Source organism: Eublepharis macularius, chromosome 2 (assembly GCF_028583425.1).
Source record: "Eublepharis macularius isolate TG4126 chromosome 2, MPM_Emac_v1.0, whole genome shotgun sequence".
Taxonomy (NCBI): Eukaryota; Metazoa; Chordata; class Lepidosauria; order Squamata; family Eublepharidae; genus Eublepharis; species Eublepharis macularius.
In genome coordinates, this window is record NC_072791.1 from 115,889,820 (window position 1) to 115,913,931 (window position 24,112).

The 24,112-nt window shown below is 41.6% G+C and overlaps 1 protein-coding gene across 2 annotated transcripts in view; it reads left to right on the forward strand.

The window, feature by feature from the left end:
- The window catches only part of SPON1 (spondin 1), a 595,298-nt gene that overhangs the window by 96,745 nt on the left and 474,441 nt on the right, over positions 1 to 24,112 (forward strand). For both annotated transcript variants that reach the window (XM_054971838.1, XM_054971839.1), the window contains exon 3: positions 14,629 to 14,762. In XM_054971838.1, coding sequence (XP_054827813.1) covers positions 14,629 to 14,762 — 134 coding nt within the window. The remainder of the gene's footprint in view (positions 1 to 14,628; positions 14,763 to 24,112) is intronic.

The following is a 24,112-nucleotide window of genomic DNA, read 5'->3' on the forward strand; positions in this document are numbered from 1 at the left end:
AGGGAGAAACAAGGGTAATGGGTGGGTGCCGAGGATGGGTGGGGGGCACTCAGAGTCACCTCTGCCAATTCCTGTGTAGTCAAGGCATCTGTATGCTTTTGCCTCTCTCCCTCCATGTAGGGTTACCAGCCTCCACATGATGGCTGGAGATCTCCTGGAATTACAACTGATCTCCAGGTGACAGAGATTAGTTCCCCTGGAAAAATTGGCTAATTCGGAGGGTGGATGTGACAGATCCCCCAGCCTTATCTGGCTGACACCCTTCGATGCCATCCCTTGTGAATGATTCTGCTAGCTTAGGACGGTTCTGATTTGGGGTCTCACAGCTCCTGTCACCACTTGTGAAGTATTCACTGGTTGAGGGACCCTTCTGACAGGGAATAGAAATAGGGACCACTTACACTCCGGCTCAGTAGGTGTGTTGTAGACCTCTTCTCATGAGGCTAGAACTCAGGCTGGAAGTGGGTTCACTCTCTGGACAGAATGGAATCCTCCTCAGCTCTCACAGACACAAACTGGAACTAGAATGTCACTTCGATGCACCAGCACCTCCTCAGACTCTGCCACTTAGTCTGACAGGCTGATGGCTGGTTCCCTTCAGGGTGTATAAGATAGGCAGGAATTATCAAACCGGACTCAGATGGTTAACAGAACAAATTAACTTTACTGAAGCACATTTTATCTTCCTCCTGCACAGCCTTAAATGGTTAAACGTTCCAGATACCTCATTAACTAGTCCTCCTCAGAGAACTCTCTAAACACATCTCCCTTCTCTGGTTGCTAGCCCTCCACTTTCTTTTCCAGAGTCTTTTCCTTAACTGCCAAAACTCCCAACTAACTATTCTCAACGGTCTTACCTGCTCTTCACTGCCACTCTCTCTCAACATTCTATTCAGGACCTGTCACTCAAACAGGGCCTGTCCGTCACAGTGGACTTTATGGCATTATACCCCATGATCAGGTGGTTAATTGGAATGTCCAGTCGGGTGCTATGGGAATCGGAGCGTCAAGGATTAATGATCTAATGTAGTATTGCCCAGGAAGAAGTTATAGAACGAAACGGGAATTGAGAATTGCACGCACAAGCCCGTCGGCAATATGCAATTTGGTTATGTGGTTCCATTCTCGGATTGTGGACTATTTCTCATTGCAATCTGTTCCTGACGCGTCTTCAAGCACTCCGGTTCTTTTTCCTTCCAGTTTATTACAGGTACAGCCACCTATTTTGTAACTGACTATGGCTTCCTTCAAGGAGGTTTTGGCATTTTCTAGTTTAAATCAGATTGGGCAGCTATATTAAACAAATGTAGCCTGGACCTAATGCTTCTTATCATTAGGAGATGTAAAAAAGAGAGTGGGGAGTTGATGAAAGACATTGAAAAGACAGCAGAGACTATCCAAGCATCTACATCAGGGACAGATTATGAACAACGTCTTAAAGAAACAGAACGGGAAGTCAGAGATTTTGAAAACCGCACCAAGGAGATTAAGGTGAAAAAATATAAGAGGGATTCCCTTGATTATGCAAATAACCGGGTGTATAACTGGTGGAATACTCCGGTTACTGAAAAGGAAACCCAGCGGAGAATTACTTGGGCAAAACTGGTGGAGACTTTCTCTGATTTGGAAACCTCAGAGCCCTCTGGGGGGTCCGGAGATGAAGGTCCTAGTGACCGACAACTCCGAAACAGAACCATATATTCTTCCAACACTAGACAACCTTTTTTAGGACGGGGCCGACGGAAGAACTATTTCAAGCAGAAACAGAGAATTTAGTTGTTAACCTCTCTAAACGGCCCCTAAGTCCAGCGGAACTATCGGTCCTTAATAAAGGACTGGGGTTTGTACCCACCCCAATATATCAGTCGTTCCAGACTAGAATAGACCTATTCAAACTTATTCGCCTCATTAAACTAAAAATTTTTTTCAATAATTCAGAGTCCCATACTCAGGACCCTGACAACAGACTGCCCAAGCGTCTTAGACCCAAGTCTACTTTTGTCCCCCCAGTCTCAGATCATCGGGTGGAAACCTTTGAATACATGCTTATTAAAGATATAGAGAAGCTTGAAAACAAACCCACACATTGCTGGCATAATCTTTCAAGGGAAGAAAAACTAGCCATACAAACTCTTAAGAGAGATGATAATATTGTGATTAAACAGGCAGATAAAGGTGGAGGAACGGTCATTCTAGATAGGGACGTATATATGGAAGAAGTCAACAAACAATTGACAGACAGTAGCAGTTATGCAAAAGTTCCCTTGGACCCAACCAATCATATTAAAAACATCATTAAGATTGTATTAGACGAGGCCAGGGAACTGGGGGAGATAGATGACAAGCTATATGATGCATTGTTGGTGAAATCCCCACGGGTCCCCATCTTTTATATACTGCCCAAAATCCATAAACAAGTTTTTCCACCACCAGGTCGCCCAATAGTTTCAGGATGTGGCTCCCTATTAGAGCCACTCGCCATCCTTATTGATTCGACTCTTCAACCAGCAGTAGCACAGATTGGACCGTTATTACAGGATACAAGAGACTTTATTAATAAAATTGAAGGCATTGAGATGGGGGAAGGCACAGGCTTCCTCACTATGGACGTTTCTTCCCTGTATACGATTATTCCACATGAAACGGCAAGAGCGGTAGTGGAGGAGGCTCTGGAGTTTTATACAGGTACCCTACCAAGAAATCTTTTACTCCAGTTTTTAGATCTCATACTGGAAAAAAATTATTTCCGAATGGGGACTGAATACTTTTTTCAACTTAGGGGCGTAGCAATGGGCAGCTCTGCTGCCCCTTGCATCGCCAACTTGTTTATGAGCAGATGGGAGAACCAGTTCATTCTGGATCGGTCCAACCCCTTTAGGATGCATATTGTACGATACTATAGATTTATTGACGACTTATACTTCCTATATAAAGATATGGAAGGAGTGGAAAATTTCTGTACATGGGCTAACAGTAGGGACGCGAACGTGAAATTTACATGGAAAATCAACAAACAGGAAATCAATTTTTTAGATGTTATCACCTATAAAAATGTTGAGAGTAAGGTCGGGATTAAGACCTACCATAAGGAAACTGACCGTAACTCATACTTGAACTATCGGTCTTTCCACCCCCAGCCCTTGAAGTCTAATATACCTTTCAGCCAGCTGTTAAGGGTTAGAAGGAATTCCACACTACTTGAAGATTTTGTGAGGGACGGTAAAAAGCTTTGTGAACAATTTAGACAAAGGAATTATCCAGTAGGAGTAATTGAAAGGGCATGGAATAGAGCAACTAAAATAGATCGGAAATCATTATTTGCGAAATATACAACTACACAGGAAAATAGGATCACCTTAGCTCTGGATTATACTCCGAAAGCAAATCAGATTAAAAAGATCATTTACCGTCACTGGGGACTTGTAGAAAATATTAAGGGTTGTGAGATGAGACCTAGAATTGCTTTCCGGAGGACAAACAACTTAGGAAACAGCCTGATCAGGGCAGATATCCACCAGGAAAAAATGACACAACTACCGATGGGTAATTTTAAGTGTGGTCATTGCCAAATCTGTAAGTTTTTTCAAGAAGAGAAGGTCTTCACCTACAAAGACATAAAACATACCATTCGACATTTTGCTAATTGTAACACTAAAGGGACAATCTATGCCATAGAATGCCCCTGTGGATTATTGTACATAGGGTGTACATTGAGACCTACTAAGGTACGCATTCTGGAACACGTCTCACGTGTTCGGAACAATGTAGTGGAGGCTCCTCTTACTTCCCATTTCAATGAAATGGGACATTCAGAAAATGACATTAAGGTCTCTATCTTGGAAGTCTGTAGGGAACGTAACCAGGATTTAACACAAACTCGGCTGTTACAAAGAGAAGCGTTTTGGATATTCAGGCTCAATTCCATCAAACCTTATGGCCTTAACAATGAATTGTTGATGAATTGTTATCTATGAGATATATGTAATGGATTTTTGGACTGTGCTGTAACTTTAAGACACAAAGAAAAGGAGGGGACTGCTGGTTTTTTAAGAGGATGGTTTGAAGGAAAGGACGTGCGTGTAAAGGACACTGCCGCCCACACCGGGATGAATGAATGTATGGCTGATGCTTACTTTTACTTGGTGGTTAAGTGAGTATAACTTCCTCTGTTTAACAAACTTGAAGAATGTTGCTCGCTGCATAGCTGATAAGCCCTATGTTTGGTTTAGAAACAGAAGCTCCTGAAGAAGCAGGCGTGAAATCTGTTCGCAGCCGGCCTCAGATTGAGTGATTGAGAGCATTCCAGGGGAGAGCGTTCTATGGTGTGTTATCCCAGGAGGAAGCACTCCCCAGCGTTTGTTTCCTCACTGGCAATTACCTCTGCACCGTGCTGGAATGAAATAACAACTAAGATATTTCCACCTTAAGTCATAATAACATAGAAGGATAAACTGACTTCAAACAAAGACTTAAGCCTATGCGGGCTATTATCTCCCGGAAAATATTTCATGAATTGGTTTTTCAAATGGTATCATCTCTTATTCATCCTACCTTGTAAGATTGCTTATGTAATATGTACTGAATCTTGTATGGAGTGTTCTGAGCACGTTGCATTTTTGAAACTTTGAAGACACTGTATGAAGCGTTATGAGCACATTGCACTTTTGAAATTTTGAAAATATTATATAAAGAATCAATTTTTGTATCCTGTAGGGTTCTGCCCCCCTTTTTTCCTTCCAGTTTATTACAGGTACAGCCACCTATTTTGTAACTGACTATGGCTTCCTTCAAGGAGGTTTTGGCATTTTCTAGTGAAGAGACAGATCAAATATTAGAGGGTGTCTCCTCAATCATGAACACATCTAGCAGTTCTTCCAAGGATGATTGGGAGTCTTTGAATTTTTTGAAGTGTAAGAAAATAAAGTTTGACCTTCATGCAGCCACCCTCTATGACTACCATAAGGCATTACGTATACCTAGGGGGCTAAGAATTCAGAAACCCCCAGGAATGTTTGGCCATGATGAAGAATTTAAATCAGATTGGGCAGCTATATTAAACAAATGTAGCCTGGACCTAATGCTTCTTATCATTAGGAGATGTAAAAAAGAGAGTGGGGAGTTGATGAAAGACATTGAAAAGACAGCAGAGACTATCCAAGCATCTACATCAGGGACAGATTATGAACAACGTCTTAAAGAAATAGAACGGGAAGTCAGAGATTTTGAAAACCGCACCAAGGAGATTAAGGTGAAAAAATATAAGAGGGATTCCCTTGATTATGCAAATAACCGGGTGTATAACTGGTGGAATACTCCGGTTACTGAAAAGGAAACCCAGCGGAGAATTACTTGGGCAAAACCGGTGCAGACTTTCTCTACAGCCACCTATTTTGTAACAGGCATTTGGTGGGGGCTAGGTTGTCCTCTCGCCAGCCATACCACTGAAGACCACCACCAATGCAGGAGCTCCTAAAGTGTGACATAGAGCATGATGCAAGAGCCAAGCCTTGCATCTAAAATGCTGTATTTTAATATTTATATCCACCAATTTTAACTGTATATGGAATAATGTTTTAATGTTTTTATAATGTTTTTATTGTTTTTAATCTTTATGTAAACATCGTGTGTTGTTATACCGCCCTGAGCCTGTCTGACAGGGAAGGCGGTCTAGAAGTGTAATAAATAAATAAATAAATAAATAAATAAATAAATAAATCTCTCAGTCGCCCTGGCAAAATACCTGCTGAGAAGAAGGTAAAAGTAAGCAAATAGCTTCCTGTTGCCTTATGTCCATGGCTTCCCCTCGCCGGCTGCCTCCTTCACAGCAGGGACAGCCTCAGCGTGCTTCCTCCCTGGCCAAGGTGTGGAGCCCACCTAAATACCTTCCCTTCTAGGGCCAGCTCCACCCCCTCTCCCCTGACCCAGCCCCCATGGCTATGCTTGCTACCTGGGCCAGGTGTGGCCACACCCTCTTTGCCCAGCCAATTCCCTGTGACTGGCTCTCCTGGCTTCGTTCCCGCCCCCTGTGTCGCCCTAATCCCGCCTTTTCCCTAACAGGCAGGCTGGCCTGCCTCTCCTGATGGCACTCAGCCCCATCCTTCCTCCCCCACCTATCCCGCCTCTCTATTCCGCTCCGCCTCCGTGCCAGCTGCCCAGTTGGGAGGGGCCAGCCCTGCCGCGCCTGCGCTGGCATCTGTTCGGGCCGCAGCCTGCCCAGCCCTGCCTGCCTCGCCTCTTTGCTCCCTGGGGGGGTCACGGGCTCGCTCTGCGCGCCCTACCCCTTCCTGCGCCACCGCCGCCGTGCCATCACCGCACTGCCTCTCCCAGCCCCGGGCACCGCCCAAAAGGCCTGGGAAGCGGGTGCAGCTGGCAGTGGCCACTGCCGCGCCGCCACACCACCACCCCTCCCAGCCCCGGGCGCCGGCTCGAAGGCCAGGGAAGCGGCCGCAGTTGGCCTTGGCAGCCGCTGCGTCGCCATGCCTCCCGCCCCCAGCCCCCGGGCCCCGGGCCCCAGGCCTGCGGCTGGCGAAGCAGCCGCGGTCGGCGCAGGCCGCAACTGGGGCCACTGCACCGCGTCTCCCGTCCCTCCCCCGGTGTCCCCTTGGGCCCCGATGACGACTGGTGGATCCGGTAGGTCCTCTGGTGGGGGGTCCCGGCAGGGGGAAGGGGCCATGGGCTGGCCAGGCCAAGGGTTGACGGGCCCGGCCCTCGGACATCTATGCTTTCACTCGCGCATCTGTTAGAGGGCCATCATTGCATTTCTGCTGGCCAAATGTTATTCCTTCTGAGTAACTTGCACATTTAAATTGCAAAGGAACATCCCTTTCGTTTTATCTTAGCCTGCATATGTCATAATTTGAAAATCCACAGCATAATTTGAAAATCCACAGCATTAGTGCCATGAATGTTCCTTCCTACTAGTAGATTAACTATGGTACAAGTATGATTTGAACACATTTTGAAAAGTTTTATTTTTGTCTAAGTCCTTTCTCCATTTCCCCCTGTGTTTTAGATGGTAAGCCTACAGGCAGGGACTCTTCATTTTGTTTCTGTCCAGCGCCAAGAATATTTTAATGAAATGAACTTGAAAACTTGCAATATTTGTTTATCTATGCTTTCACTCGCGCATCTGTTAGAGGGCCATCATTGCATTTCTGCTGGGCAAATGTTATTCCTTCTGAGTAACTTGCACATTTAAATTGCAAAGGAACTTCCCTTTCATTTTATCTTAGCCTGCATATATCATAATTTGAAAATGACATTTCTTCTAGTATCAACTTTAATTGTTTTTAATATTTAACAATTGTATAGACACAAAGGAAAAAGCAAACATGATATTGCCCCCTCAGTCGGAATGAAAGGCAGACACAGTATTTGGGTTCAAAAAAGGGGCCGCTTTATTAAAATTACAATAATTAAACATAAACTATGGCAAGGGCCTAACTAGCAGTACAGGTCAGGCCCTGGGGTCACTCCTGGACCCCACCCTGACCTGCCTGGGCGAGACACCCGCTGCCCCGGGTGCGAGCCATCCATAGTATGGCTGGGACCCGGCCTGGCCAGGTGAAGTGGTTCACCCCTGTAAAGCTACCCCACCCAGCCGTACGGCAGCGGGGAGAGACTGGCTTGTCCAGGGGTTCCCCACCCAGGGCATCTGTCCTCGCAACTGGGCCGTACGGCAGCCAGCCACTCCTGACAGACCCCAATTCCCCACCAATGGGGAGGTGCCAAGGGTGCTCACCGGCCCGCTCAAATTTCCCCCTAACTTAAATCCTACCACCAGGGAATTACCTCAGTCCCACCATGCCAATTACCTTCCTCTTCTCACAGTGCAAGGTAGGCAAAAAAACTCCATTCCCAAGTGCCAATCAGGAACAAGGAGAGAAAAATTCCTACCTGGCCCCAAAAGGCGACCGGCTAATCCTGCACTGCAATAGGGTGAGGTGGGTGGGCCGAGCACGAGGCACAACTGAAGGCAATAAGAACATAAGAACATAAGCAAAGCCATGTTGGATCAGGCCAGTGGCCCATCCAGTCCAACATTCTGTCACACACAGTGGCTAGAAATCCAGTGCCATCTAAAGGACTGTCAGTGAGGCCAGGACACCAGAAGCCCTCCCACTGCCTTCCTTCCAGCACCAAGACAACAGAGCACCACCTCCCCACAAAGAGAATACCATCTATCTCCTGTGGCTAATAGCCACTGATGGACCTCTGCTCCATATATTTGTCCAGTCCCCTCTTGAAGCTGGCAATGCTTGTAGCTGCCACCACCTCCTGTGGCAACGAATTCCATGTGTTTATCACCCTTTGTGTAAAGTAGTATTTTCTTCTATCTGTTCTAACCCGACTGCTCAATAATTTCATAGAGTGCCCATGAGTTCTTGTATTGTGAGAAAGGGAGAAAAACACATCTTTCTCTACCTTCTCTAACCCGTGCATTATCTTGTAAACCTCTATCATGTCTCCCCTCAGTCGTCTTTTCTCCAGGCTAAAGAGCCCCAAGCGCCTCAATCTTTCCTCATAGGGAAAGTGTTCCAACCCTTTAATCATTTTAGTTGCCCTTCTCTGTACTTTTTCCAGTGCTATGATATCTTTTTTAAGGTGTGGCGACCAGAACTGTACACAGTACTCCAAATGAGGCCTCACCATCGATTTATACAGAGGCATTATGATACCGGCTGATTTGTTTTCAATCCCTTTCCTAATAACCCCTAGCATAGCATTAGCTTTTTTTATGGCAGTCGCACACTGTGCTGACGTTTTTAGTGAGTTATCTATCATGACTCCAAGATCTCTCTCTTGGTCAGTCTCCGCCAGTTCAGACCCCATCAACTTGTATTTATATTTTGGATTTTTGGTTCCAATGTGCATTACTTTGCACTTGGCTACATTGAACCTCATTTGCCACATGGATGCCCACTCTTCTAGCCTCGACAGATCCCTTTGGAGTGCCTCACAATCCTCTCTGGCTTTCACCACCCTGAACAATTTCGTGTCATCTGCAAATTTAGCCACTTCACTGCTTAATCCCAATTCCAAATCATTAATAAACAAGTTAAAAAGCATTGGACCCAATACCGACCCCTGTGGCACCCCACTGCTCACCACCCTCCACTGTGAGAAGTGCCCGTTTATACTCACTCTCTGTTTCCTATTAATTAGCCAGTTTTCGATCCACAAGAGGACTTGGCCCTTTATCCCATAGCTACTGAGCTTACTTAGGAGCCTTTGATGAGGAACTTTGTCAAAAGCTTTCTGGAAGTCAAGATAAACAATATCTATCGGGTCTGCCTTGTCCACTTGTTTGTTCACTCCCTCAAAGAACTCTAACAGATTGGTGAGACAAGATCTTCCCTTACAGAACCCATGCTGAGTTTTCCTCATCAGCTTTTGGTCATCAATGTGCCCACTAATTTTATTTTTGATAATAGTTTCCACCAACTTACCCGGTATTGACGTCAGGCTGACTGGCCTGTAATTTCCTGGATCTCCCCTGGAACCTTTTTTAAAGATGGGGACAACATTAGCTACCTTCCAGTCCTCAGGAACAGATGCAGAGTTTAATGACAGATTACATATTTTTGTGAGGAGATCTACAAGTTCACACTTGAGTTCTTTCAGAACTCTTGGATGTATGCCATCTGGGCCCGGTGATTTATCAGTTTTTAAATTATCTAGCAGTCGCATAACCTCCTCTCTCGTCACCTCAATGTGACTCAGGTCTTTCAAAACCCCTCCCAAAGTCAGTGCTTCCGGAGTGGGCATGCACTTCTTATCTTCCACAGTGAAGACAGAAGCAAAGAACGCATTCAGCTTCTCGGCCATTTCCCTATCACCCTTTAGTAATCCTTTTACGCCTTGGTCATCCAAGGGCCCCACTGCCTCCCTAGCTGGTTTCCTACTTCTAATATATTTAAAGAATTGTTTATTGTTTCTCTTTATGTTCTTTGCAATATGCTCCTCATATTCCCTTTTTGCCTGTCTGATCACAGACTTGCACTTTTTTTGCCACAGCTTATGCTCCTTTTTATCAACCTCACTCCGACTAGTTTTCCACTGCCTAAAAGAATCCTTTTTACCTTTTACAGCTTCTATTACATTGCTTGTTAACCATGCTGGCCTTTTCCTAAACCTATTTGTGCCTTTCCTAACCAGCGGTATGTATTTAATTTGAGCTTCCAGGATTGTAGTTTTAAATAGTCTCCACGATTCCCCAAGTGTTTTGACCTTTTTTACTTTCCCTTTCAGTTTCTTCTTCACGTACCCCCTCATCTCAGAAAAGTTACCCCTTTTGAAGTTAAACATGGCTGTGTTGGTCTTATTTGGCAATTTCCTATTTATACATATGTTGTACTCAATAACATTATGGTCACTGTTCCCAATGAGGCGGAGAAGCCAGCTAAGGCTACAGACTCCGCCCCCAATGCTAAGCCCTGGATGCCAGGGTGTGCCTTCTGCTTTCCTCCTTCCAAGGAGGCAAAGAGCAGCTACCAGCCTGAGTGGCTGTTGCCACTGGCCAGGATGGCTGAACTCTCTAAGAGAAAATCACAATAATTCACACTCCTATGTGAATGCAAGAAAGTAAATCTGAATGAGTGCTGTTGCTTTAAATATAAGTGATTGATATTCATTCCTTGAGTAACATAATTCTTTTGTTGGGTTTATAAATCACCAGAGAATTCAAGTGACATATTGTAGAAGAGAAGTCCTATTTAGTCAAACAGGCACTGTATTACCTCACCATTGCAGAGCTATAACTCTTGACACAACCCTTAGGTAAAACTAATCTGACTCTTCTGGCTTCCTTTGTTTTCTCCGCTCACCCATGCTTCCTGGATTTTAGTACACAAGCTAATGGCTCTTGGGAATGAAGAAAATGAAAGTGTAATGGGTAGTGAAATCAGTTGATGAATAAAGTCAATTTGATAAAGGAAGAAAAATAAGAAAGGACAATGGTGGCAAATATTAGAGAGAGAAAAATTGCTTACTGTAGCATACGGCAAGTATCATGGACATTTTTGTGCCCTTAGCTATGTATAAAGTATACCTTTGTGAAAAATCAAAGAAATATTGTGTCACTATAATTAACAACTCAGGTCCATTTGTTATTATTCAGGAAAAACCTGTACTTGCCACTCGAGGCTGTCTTTAAACTTCTTAGCTGTATGTTTTACCTCTGGGGTCAACATGGGGATGGGAGAAATTGGGAAAATGGCATGGAATTAATGGGCTCCCTCCTCCAGTATCAAGGTCCTGGTCCACTTGGAGTTCCCTCATGGCTGCTTATAAAAGAAATTTGAAGAGATGACAGATCCAAACATTAATTTTTACATCTCAGTTTATCCCTGAATATGTACTTGTTTGCAAGTTGCAATCTGTTCTTGCTTTCTGGCAACTACCTAAATGAAACTTTAATGACTGAGGTATTTTCACATAATCTTTAATGGACTAGATTCTACTTCATCAGATGCATAAGCTTTGTCCCCAGTTAACAGAGAGCTTTACATGGGCACAAAAGGGGAAAACAGCATATTTACATTTTAGGTGTATACATTGTAAAATGTAATGTGTGAGGGGATTTTCACTCATTCAGTATGCTGGTGCCAAGAAAGACACATGGATATGTGGTGAATTATAAACATGAGTTTTTATGCCTCAACCATGTTTACTGTAGGTGTTTTTATGGCATTGGACTAGAATTACTTACAGATCAAGCATCATTCTATGCACTCAGTATGTGTGATGTGAACGACACTTATGTTATCCCTTCCCAACTACATGAAAAGGCAGGGTTATCATCCTTAACATATGAATAAAGACACTTGTTCCCAAATCCTGAAACATGTTTAGAAATGCCAACTCAGTACACCTTTTCATCATCCTATATATTTCAAGTATGACTGAGGTAGAGAAGACACTAAAGAAAAGTGCAGAAAATGCTAATGGAGATTAATAGCATTCCGAGATTTTCACATAATCAAAAACATGCTCTCAGTCTTATTGGATGTTAAACAAAAAATGGCCCCATTCCCTAGCACAAAGAGGCAAGCTAGCATTCTGCCTCCACTTCTGTTCTTTTATTTACTGGTGATCAGCCCTTTGAACTAAAGGAGGATTTATACACCTTAACCCAGACACCAAGATATGGAAGGCAGTGGTGCCATGGACTGATGAAAATATAATTTATATCTTATTGGTGATATTGTAGGACCTTGACTTCAGTAGGAGTTTATAGTACTGTTTGATGAAATATTACCCTGTACAATATGTTCTTGCAACAAGTGCTACAGTATAAATGGTAGAAATGATGTATATTTTTTCTGTAATTATTAAGGTGAAATTAAGCATTAAACCACTCGTCATTAAAAATGAGCTTTCTTTACATACAATATACGGTTCCCCCTCCCCCAATTTTGTAGTGTCTGCTTCTTGTTCTTGAAGTTTTTAAAAACTACCTAAAACAACATATAAGCAAAATAAAACCTGTTGTATTGCTAAGTATTTAATGTATATTGCTAATATTGTTGACTAGGTCACTAAATTTCACCTGATCCAGAATTTGACAGCAGATTTCAGTTTCTTACAGTCACTTGGTCTGATGAAGAGGCTTACATAGAGTATATACTGGAAATTTGATTCACTCTCAGTTGGTTAGGCACTACACCTCTTTCCACAGTCCAAAACTGGATGTTTTCCTTGATTGCTTTCATACAGAGCTCTTGCTCCACCCTGTCTTCCCAACTCCAGAGCTTCTCCTGGAGGTTTCTGCATGACATTGCCACTTAGTTGTTTGGGTTTTTTCCTTGCTCCACTGTCATTTTCCTCAAACCTCCTTTGGTATGAACTTTCTTAAACATAGTAGGTTTGGGGAAAGGGAGAAAGAGAAGGTGTAGATATCCACACCTTTCTGCCCATATCTAGTGTTGTATCTGGTGCAATTTCTTCTCTTGCCCATCATTTACCCATTCTGCCCACCATTCCCCCATTCTGCCATATTTTTAAAATTATGTTTTGCAAAGAATATTGACTTTGAAATAATCATCTGGTTCCTTACATGTTTCAAAGGAAACCCATTTTCAGAAAAATCTGAAATCTAAAACAAAGGACATTGTGAGCTTAACCCCCTGAAATGATAGAAGCAGTATCTGTAGCTTTAAGAAATGAATGCCCTTTCAGTGGCCATTGTGGAGTTTGCTAAGCAACCACAAGAGTATTGCGAGCATTCAAGCCTTGGTTTCTGTCAACAAAAGGCCAGGGTAGGAGAAGGGGGCAAGGCCTTAGCCAGGGCTGTTCTGGCCTTTGAGGGAGGCCACATCTGTACCACCAGGCAACATGCTACCACACAACATACATGACTTGCTCAGATTCAGTTGCTTCCTACTGACAACAGCAGCCACTCTGTGAAAGCTAGCATTGTGTAGTGGTTAGAATTAGATTAGGATTTGGGAGACCTAGGTTCAGATCCCAGTCTGCTGTGGAAGCTCACTGAGAGCCCTTACGCCAGTCACATATCCCAGCCCAAGCTACCTTACAGGGTTGTTGTGACAATAAAATGAAGGAGAGGAAAATGATGTAATCTGCTTTCAGTCCCCATTGTGGAAAAAGGTGGTGTATAAATTAAGTAAATAAGTAATAAATGAATTGATTTACTTTATATCCCATCTTTCTTTCCAATGGGGTCCCAAAGCAGTTTACATTGTTCTCCTTTCCTTCATTTTATCATGAAACAACCCTCTGAGCTGGGTTTTAGCTGAAAATGTATGACTATCCAAAATTCACTCTGAAAGCTCCCATAGCAGAGCGGGGATTCAAACCTAGGTCAAGCTACCACCTGTTCATTCTGCTGATAAGCCTAACCTTTTGCCTCTTGACTAGAGACTGTGCCTCCCGCACCTCCGACAACCCTTTGATTTATTTTCTGCTGAAATACTGATATGTATAGTTAGAGCTTACAAAACTCTGGTTTGGTTTTATCCTCACATTGTGTCTCGTGCATTTATTATGACCTTGCACCTTAAATAAAATAATTACATTATACTTTTTTGTGGGTTTGTTGACTTTGAAGTCTCAGAGCTTTAAATCCTTCTGCTGAACTCACTTTTGTAAACCCTCGTGAACCACCTACCATAAAACTATTTTTGCTGTGAACCTACCTTGCAAAATCGTTCTTGCAGAGTGGACTTTGTTTGGTTTAATTCTCTTACAGGGTTAGAGTGTGTCCCTTCACTCTTATGCTTTGGGAAAACATCAAGGGACTGGTGGCAGCTGTGTGGGGCAACTAGGGGACTTTTCCTCGCTTGCTAGTTTTTTAATTTGTGTGAACCAGTCTATCGGGCACCGCCAGCTCTTCCCCTCAGCTGGGTTGAGGCATCACAGCCCCATAGCCATGACAAGCAAGAAAAGGGGGAAAGGGGAGAGGCAATGGGGGCTTTCAGATAAGAGAAAGAGGAAAATGAAGTGCCCCCCCCCCAGCAAGTTCTCTTGCATCCCCAAAAGTTTATTATAATATTGTCTAGTTTCTTTGTTTCTTTAGTACTGATATTTTTACTGTGCCCACTGCTTTTACATCTTGCATATATAAATGAGATAATTATAATGAAATATAGCTTCTTGATATTTCTTTAGATTATTGATGAAGAAGAAACTCAGTTCATGAGCAATTGTCCTGTGGCTGTTACTGAAAGCACACCAAGGAGGAGGACACGTATTCAGGTTTTTTGGACAGCGCCTCCTTTGGGCACGGGCTGTGTAATTCTGAAGTAAGTGATTTTATTATTCAAATATGCAGATGAAATTTTACTCAGTTGACCATTTGGAAAAGCATGGGGGATGCCTGATATACCTAATGCTGTTAATAGTATGATGGTGTTGTGTTCCTGCATCCCATAAAAATAATACATGGTGAAGGCTGAAGATTTAAATAATCAGAAAACACTTGATAGCTTTATTTTCTCCAGATTCATGCAGGCATGGAGCTAAAGTACTCCCTGGTTCTTCTTCCCAGAGTGCCCTCTAACCTGCTAGTCAGTAGATGAACATACATGGATTTATTGTCGAAGGCTTTCACGGCCGGAGAACGATGGTTGTTGTGGGTTTTCCGGGCTGTATTGCCGTGGTCTTGGCATTGTAGTTCCTGACGTGACACTGAGAGATCTCTGTCCTTTGGTGCTACACCTCTGAAGATGCCAGCCACAGCTGCTGGTGAAACGTCAGGAACTACAATGCCAAGACCACGGCAATACAGCTTGGAAAACCCACAACAACCATACATGGATTTGTCTGCAATCAGGTTCTTCTGGAATCCTGGCTAGGATCAAGGACTGGATCAATCTTAAATACTACAGGTAGCTTAAAGGTTTTGAACTAATTTCTGGACATTACAGGGTGGTACATATTCTACATGTGGTCAAGTGCAGAGATGAGTCTTGGGCTTGTACACATGCATGCACTCACTTGCACATACATATATCTTCCCTGTAAAATGTGTTGTGATCAGTCTTTTAGACTCTGATCACATGCAACCCCATAGACAGTCCATACATGGTTCAAAGGGAAGCGGTGTAATTCTCCTTAACTTTTTACACGTGGTTTGGACATGCATAAACCTGAAGCATAGGGATGCCTTTTGCAATCTCTACTTGTTACAGAACTTAATGTCCTAATGGAAAGTTACCCTCTATCACCAATGCTGGATAGAGGAACTTGCTATGTGATTTGAAGCCATTAACAGAATGAGTTTCTCTGTTCCCCATGTGCCATCAGTTGCTGCCAGTAGAGAGAGAGAGAGAGAGAGACTTCATGGGGGCTCTTAATTACAGAAGGAATGGAATGGGAATAGCAAGTGTAATAACTAGCTCAGCTTGCAAATCAGCACTTTGAGAGGCTACAATTAAAAGTGTTTCTCAGTGTCTGTCACCTTGCAGAAGAGGATTCTTCCCTCTACTCTACTCTTGTTTAGCAGCTGGTTAGTACTGCTAAGGCTTTAATCCAGAAGGCTGTCAGATCTCCAGTACACCATAGTGACATCTGAACAGAACTTTATTAACCAGCGAGGTCGCATCTCAAGCAAAAATACAGAACTATTTAAATGGGACTGCTGTGAAGAAGTAACTGTCTAATACGTCTGTTTTAGCATGCTCAGAATGCCTATTGTGGGTACCTCCATGATGCTAGATGGTTGGGAAGAATTTGATTTAGACATCATGAAAAAACAGGGGCGGGAATAACAAGTATTGTCAAATTATATATGATGGAATTAGGTGGCCTAGGTGTTTTGAGCAGATTTATTTTGGAAGACAGAGAAAACTACAAAACTTGCTATACAAATACAAGAAATGTATGTTCCAGATACCTATGTCCTATGTTTAAATAGCTCTCCCTGTTTAATATCTTCCTCTTCTCAGATTTGTTGCTCTAGAGGAAGAGACTGGTAAGGGAGGGATATGTGAACATTTGTTTTCGAAGGTATGGAAGGCTGAGTTTTTCAAGCATCTATTTGGGATTTTTGAATGCCCAGCAGGCTTTTAAAAATCTTTTTAAAAGAAAATTTTCCAAGGTGAGCAAAAGATTGGTTTTTACTCATTATTTGCTGCAGCTTGAGTTCAGAGGTGAAAGCTTGTCAGTGTTGCTGCTGCTCTTTGCATCCTTTGTGCATGGTTCCCCAGTCTTAGGCAAACTGCTGTACCTCTGTTTACTCTGACTGCTATGCATTACAGTTCACACATCCAGCCATATATTTCCCCTGTGGAAATTATATTGGACCAAATTGCACATAAAGAGGGCCAAGGATTCTTGTGCTGATGACCACACTGGAAACTGAACATTCCACTGCAGCCAACTGATCTCCCTTTTGGTGGTGGTGGTGGCGGGGGGGGGGGGCAGATAATGCTCAGGAACAGCATGAGAGGAAAATCAGGAGTCTGCAGCAGGAAGAGAGATTTGGCTGCAATTACCCCACCACTTTGTTAGATGACAATTTCATCTGGGTCCAAGCCATTATTTATTTGTAGCCATTTCATTTCAAACATTTATATCCCGCCTCTCAATGAGAGATAAATAAATTAGTAACAGATAAAATAGCAAGTAATTAAGCCAGAGATAAGCACATAAAAAGTGAAGGGATTACTATCAGAAATAGAAGGTGGGAAATAAAAATATCATCTGAAGATCTTGGAAAATAGGTTTTTATCAGGCAACAGTCAGTCTGGTACTAGATGAGGATCTAAGGGGAGGGTATTATTGGAAAAGTGCACAACACAGGAGAGTTTTGCTTAAAGTGAACTGGGTTAGCAACATTGTGATCCTTCATATATCCTGTATATGAATAAGGGGAAATTAAGCTATTTATAAAATTCAAGCTCCTTTCCCCAAGTAATTTCTTGAGAAGAACCTGATGTGTTTTACTGGTTGGAAGACAAAATAATGAAACATATCAAACTCAAACAGCTACATCCATTGTAACTTGTGGGAGACAGTGATTAACAGAATAATGTAGCACTAAGTTGCTGTGTGGGGTTAGAATAGTACATAGCAATTATTATTGTGCTTTTGGCATAAAGTTAACACCATGTACATTTTACCACTAGGAATATAAAGCTCTGAGCACATCCAAATTATAGGCTTTACCATAAGCCCTTTTCTCCTGTCACCTCTTCACTCCCACATAAATGCATACAAATGCTGGACATCATCTTTCTCAGTGATTGTGGCATCTATGAAAGCTATAATGATAGCATGAAAAACAAAGCACTTTTAAAAAGAAAATCTGCTATGCAAAATAGCTATGTCTGAAATATCTAAGGCAAAATTTTGTATCATAAATTCTGGTAGAGACAGGGTGTTAATGTTTATCTTTATTTCTGAGGTCACATATTCTTGAAGAAGAGATGTAAATAACTGCTGTTCATAAGGCGCCTAGTCCCATTCACTTTTGAGAAACAGTCTGACACAGGAAGGGAGGGTTAGAAACAGCCTGTGTAGGGATGGGCCAGAAAAGATCCATAAGGGGACCCTAAGAAAACAGTACCGCTGTTTTGTGTTGGGATTTAGCAAGTGTTTTCATTTCAGTCACGAAAGAGTTAAACTGTTTGTGTTACTTAGTAAACTTTTTTTTTATGTAACCACTTAGGCCTTGAGTAAGGATTCCCATCAAGGAAAGGGGAATCACTAGTCTTAATGAAGTACAATTAGGATTTTCTAGTGGGCAACCTGTTTATTGGGGAGGGGGGCAATTAAGTGATGCTATATACTGAAATTTTATTGCTCTTTGTCTCAGTCAGATCTCTCAGTTAGTCTCAGTCTTGTGCTCTAAGTCTTAGGACTACCTTTTACTAGCAAGATGTAGTCAGTCTAGCAATTTCTTATTTTCATCCAATGTAACCCTGTTTTTATCCTTTATGCAGTAGAGTATTCTTACAGAGCTATACTGGAGTGTGTGTCTGTTCTCCTTTATTCCAATGCACAATCTCTGCCTTAAACTCTGCTAATTAAGTGTCAATTTCCTATATTTTGGAATACTAAACCGAGGAAAAACAGAGTCAGGATTTTGCTCCAGAGGATACCCATAATAACCCTGCTGAAATTCATCTGCTAGATCAACGTTATATCAGTAGGTATACCAGGCCGACCCTGGGTCCCCATTCAGAAGAAAGGGAGGGTATAAATGAAGTAAGTAAATAAATAAATATCTGAACCAAAGCACTGGATGCATAATTAATACTTTTTAGCGGGATTTCTGTCCAGAGGCACATTAGAGTAGGGTTGCCCATACCCTGCTAAGGGCAGGGAATCCTCCGCTCCCACCCTCCACCCCCACCCCTACTTATCTGGGGAAAAGGCAGAGGAACGGGCCTCCCAAGGTGTGCTTCCGGGTGGTGTGGCGCACTCCTGTGTGCGGCAGTAGGCCAATTTCAGCTCAAAACAGGACCGATTCAGCATGTTGTGGAGCACTGGAATGCTCCAGGGCCCATTGCACCACCCCAACAGCACTCCCAGGCTCTTCAGTGGCCCAATTTGGGCCTGATTCAGGCCAAATATGGCCACTGCAGAGCACAGGAGCACTTCAGGGCCTGTTGCGCCACCCTGGCAGCACTCATGTGCACTGCAGCAGCCCAATTTAGATCAAATTGAGCCCAATTCGGCCCGCTGCAGAGCACAGGAGTGCTCCCCGGGGCATCCCATGGCCTGCGCAATGACATCACCACAAGTGACGTCATCGCTTAGCCCAAGAGCGCACACACGGATGAGCCAAAGGTGTGTACCAAGTCTCCTGCCCAGAGGGTAAGGGGACCTGGCAACCCTACCTTAGAGATCAACAAGATTTTCAGGGTATGAGCTTTCAATAGTCAGAGATCACTTCTTCAGATACAGAAGTAACACTTAATGTTTATAAATATCTATGCATGTGCATTCATGAGATCCTTATGTAGGATCAAGCATCCACTAAATCCACAAGAGATTTATTTGAGTCTCTGTCATGTGGTTTCTTCTTGTTGAAAGAAATTTTTTTGAGGGTATGGAATTCTATAATCTTGCTGCTGTTTTGAATGTGTTATTTGATATTATGTTTATATGGATTTTTGTTAATGTTGTAAGCTATGTTAAGCTTAGAAGAAGCAGAAGAGAAAAAAGTTATATAAATAAATAAACTGGTATTCAAGCAACTTTTTGTGATTTTTCTGAGATGTAATCAATTAAATTTTTATGTATGTTTTTAACTACCAATCCCATGTGTCCACCAAATAAATGAACAAGATTGTATTGGCTAGCACAAATTATCTTTGAGGTCTGTTTGTGATAGAAATTGTGTGCATGTAGAATTGGCAAGGGACATGTTTCATTCTTTTTTAAGAAAAAGTGTGGAATTTGTTATTTTTCAGCATAAATAATTCCTCTTATGGTTTATTCATGTTCCTCTTTTTGGATGGAAGTAGCCACCAAAAGGCTGGGCAACTTGAGAAAAACGCACAGCCTGCCAAATTCAAGTTTTGGCAGATTTCTGAACCCCATTTACATGTTTATTTTTTAAAAATCTCATTCATTTGGGAAATTGTGTAGCTGGAACTCTAGCTTTAAATTGAAGCAAAACATAATGCAGATTTTAGGAGATTTATCTTGAACATCCTTTGGATGTCTACCCAGTGAATTTGATATCTGGCTTCTAAATATTATACAGATGGAGATCTCTGAATCTCTGAGATTTATCTTTATTTTGATTAGCACTAACTTTTATCTTTATGATCACTCTCAGATATCACTTTTTCGAAAATACTTTTAGTTAACAGTTTTTTCCACAATAGAAACTATGGGCTACTTGAAACATCATTTCATATACTATGCAGAAAGTATAATGCGTAACAGAAGCACTTTACAGGCAAATTCACACATGCTAAGTGCTAAGTATAGTGGTGGAAACTAGAAAGTATGCAGACATGATGGCAGAAATTGCTGCCTCAAAGCTGAGGCTATATCTTCAGAGGGCCTGGCATATCTGTCATGTTGTCCATTACATATGACCTAGGGGCACATAGGACACACTGTGTGGAGAAGAGTTTGACTGTTTCAAGCCTCATGCTATTTTAAACATTGAACAACTGTAAAATCCATAGTGAAGAACCTTGTCAAAAGGTACAACTGTAGTCTGTGTGGTAGAAGTTCTACTGCCTTTTTAATCTTCAAGGCTTTAATCTAATAACAGGAACTATACATTAACAACTGCTGCCATCACCTCTTTTAATTAAAGCTGCCAAATCTTGAATCAACTCTTCATTTAACCTTCCAAAACGTTAAATTGAGTACAAGCTAGGGAATCACAAGGACTTTTGGGGGGCATCTCTTTTCTCCCTTTTCCCTTCTCCTCCTATTTCCTCTTTTCTGGAAGCTCCCTATGATGGACTGCACTTAAAAGCAGGTTTCCTAAGTGCAGCAATCAGAGAGCTGGGAGGGAAAGAGTTAACTCTTGCTCAGAATGGAGAGCTTGAGTGACAGGCTGCTCCCTACTCTCTGACTGGTCAGTTGGAACTCAGCTGAAAGGCTGACAGTTGGTTTTCTGACAAGAATGTGCAGAGGATTTGTGAGTGAGACTGACAGGGAAGGTCAAACAGGTTCCCCACTGGAGAGAGGGATGAGGAAACTTTTGCCTTAACTGTAACATCACTGTCCTGAAGAAGAATTCTATTTTAGAATCCTTAGTATAAATGTCAGCAGAAGCTGAAGTCTGCTTGACAAAGACACAATAGAACTGGGAGAGTGTTTTGGAAGCACCTCACTTTCTCTTTCCCTCCTCCTGGCAACCCCCATATCATCTCCCCCTTTCCTGCCTCTTTCTTTCCACCCCCCATCCACCAACCTACCATTTATCTACCCCCATCTTAAGCTATATTTTTATTTACTTCACATGTATATCCCACATTTCTCCACAATAGTGACCCAAAGTAGCTTACATCATTCTCTTCACCTCCATTTTAGCTTCACAACAACTGTGTGAGGTAGGTTAGGCTAAGATTGCGCATCTGGTCCAAGGTCACCCAGTGAGTTTCCATGGCAGGGTGGGGATTTGAACTTGATCTCCCAGATCCTAGTTGGAAGCTCCAATCTCAACACCATACTGGTGTTTGTGGGGCAGTTGCTGTTGAACAGCTAGTCCTGGGTGAGTCATGAAAGTTGTTTCGTATCAAGTTGTAGGTGTTTGCTGCTGAGCCTGACTCCAATAAGGTCTCTTTCAAAGGCCAAAATATCCCTGGAAAGGGCCCTGCCCCCTCCACCTGCCTTTTACTGACAGAAATCGAGGCTGTTATTTTAGGAAACGAGGATGTTAATTTTCTACCATCTGTTCTCAGTATTTCAACATACATAATATGATCTGGTTATTTATATTATCTAAATTATATAAAACATTATATTGCTTTAATTAGCAACATTTACTACTGGAGTCCCGTGTTCTTAACCACTACACTCAACTGGTGAGGAGAGGGTATTTCATTATTCTCAAGCATCTTGGATTTTTGTTACCATCCTGAAAATCAAGGTAATGACTTGAAACAGAAATTTGTATGTATATTTTTAGCTATGGAATTCTGTTATGCAAACCTCTAATGGTACATTCTTCTAAACTGGGTGGGTGCAAGTGAAAGTGGTGAGTGAACTTTCTCAGCTCAATTCAAAATTATCTTGATACTACCTTTGTCAGAGAAAATTCCAATGAATGTTCATTTTATAATGCAGTAAAAACTTTTCAGAGAAATGATGCTCAGTTTGTAATATATCTGAATTTTACAGGATGGACTCATTTGTATTCCAATCTAGGTATATTCTAAGTTTAGGAATCCCACTTTTTTTTTTTTTACAATTTTTTTTATTTTTTTTAAAAAACCAACCAAACAAACTAACAAAAACAATGTACAGAAGTAAAATAGAACAACAACAAAGTCTTAGTGAACTATATACAATTATATGCATAGATGTGAAATTTGTGAAATGCTTTAGTTTTTATACAGGAATAAGGAAATTAGATAATAAACGTCATGCCAATATAGTTAAAACAAAGACAACTAGCATTTTTTTTTCAATTATTTGATGGTCGTTGCTTCAAATCTGAGTAACAAAAAGTAAATGCTTAGGTGGAGAGTGATTTGTATTGGAAATGAATTCAATGAATGGTAACCATTTTGCAATAAAATCAGTTTCTTTCAAATAGTGTTCACTCTGGTATAATTCGTCATGTATTTTTTCTTGTATATAGTGGTCCCATATTTTTTCTAACCATTTTTCTGCTGTGGGAACTGTCTTTGATTTCCAATGTAAAGCTAGCAAGTTCTTAGCTACAACCAAAAGGTTGCTAATTAGATCTTTTCTTATTTGTGGAATCTCGAAAGTATCCCATACATTCAAGAATATGATCTTTGGATCAAGGGGGATTTTGTAGCCCGTTATTTCTTTTATATAACATAATATATCATTCCAAAAAGGTTCTATTCGGGGGCATTCCCACCAGCAATGTTTAAACGTTCCTATATTTCCACACTCTTTCCAGCAGAGCGGAGGATTTGTTTTAGTTATTAGTGAAAGTTTTCTTGGTGTTATGTGCCATCTGTGAATGATTTTGTAATTTTGGATTTGGGAGGTAACTGTCTTAGGTTTTAGAATGTTTGCAGTCCATATTTCTCTCCATTGTTCAGGTGTTAGCTCTATGTTGCAATCTAAGTGCTAATTTGTTTGGCATTTTAGAGTTTTAATTTGGTTGAGAGATAAAAGGATGTTGTATAGTTTAGAAATTAATCCCTTTTGTTTGAGTGATTTGGTATCAAGTAGGAGTTCAAAATCGGTTGCGTTCTTTTTAAGTAATTCTTGTATTTTTATTTGTTGTAGCATGTTTGAGAGTTGAAAATAGGTAAACCAGTGAATCTTGTGTTTTATTTTTTGTTCTAATTCTATTTTGTTTATGATTCCCTTTGTTGTTGTTATATCAATTATGCGGATCATATTTGCTTGGAGCCATATATTTTTAAAGGCTTTAGTTTGCCCTGGAGGGAACCAATGCTGTTCTATAAAAGAAGAGAATCTTGAGAATTGTGGTATAAGTTTGAATCTTGTACGATCCCAGGTATTGATTATTGATTCTAGAAAAGGGTTATTTATTTTGTGGGGTCGATCTTTTTTTGTGTTCCAAAACATATTTTGTATATTGCAATGTTTAAGTTCTGACTCCAAGATTGCGATCCAGTCAGTCTTATTTGCTGTAATTAAAATTTGTAATGTATTGAATAGTCTGGTGGCTGTCTGATAGAGTTCTAGATCAGGGTATTTAAAGCCTCCTTGCTGTTTTCTTAGCTTAAGAGTTTTAAAGGCTATTCTTGGATGTTTCTTCCCCCATAAGAATTGGTTTAATAATTGTTGCCATGATTTAATTTTCTTTTGTGGAATTGTTAACGGTATTGCCCTAAAAAAAAAGAGTAATTTTGGAAGTACAAATGACTTAATTAGGTGGTATCGTTCTAACCATGAGGGTGTAATCCTTCCCCATTTATGTAGATCTGCTTTAATTTGGTTGATTGTTTTGATGTGGTTTAGTTCCATCAATTGGTTAAGGTTATTAGGGATGGTTATGCCTAAA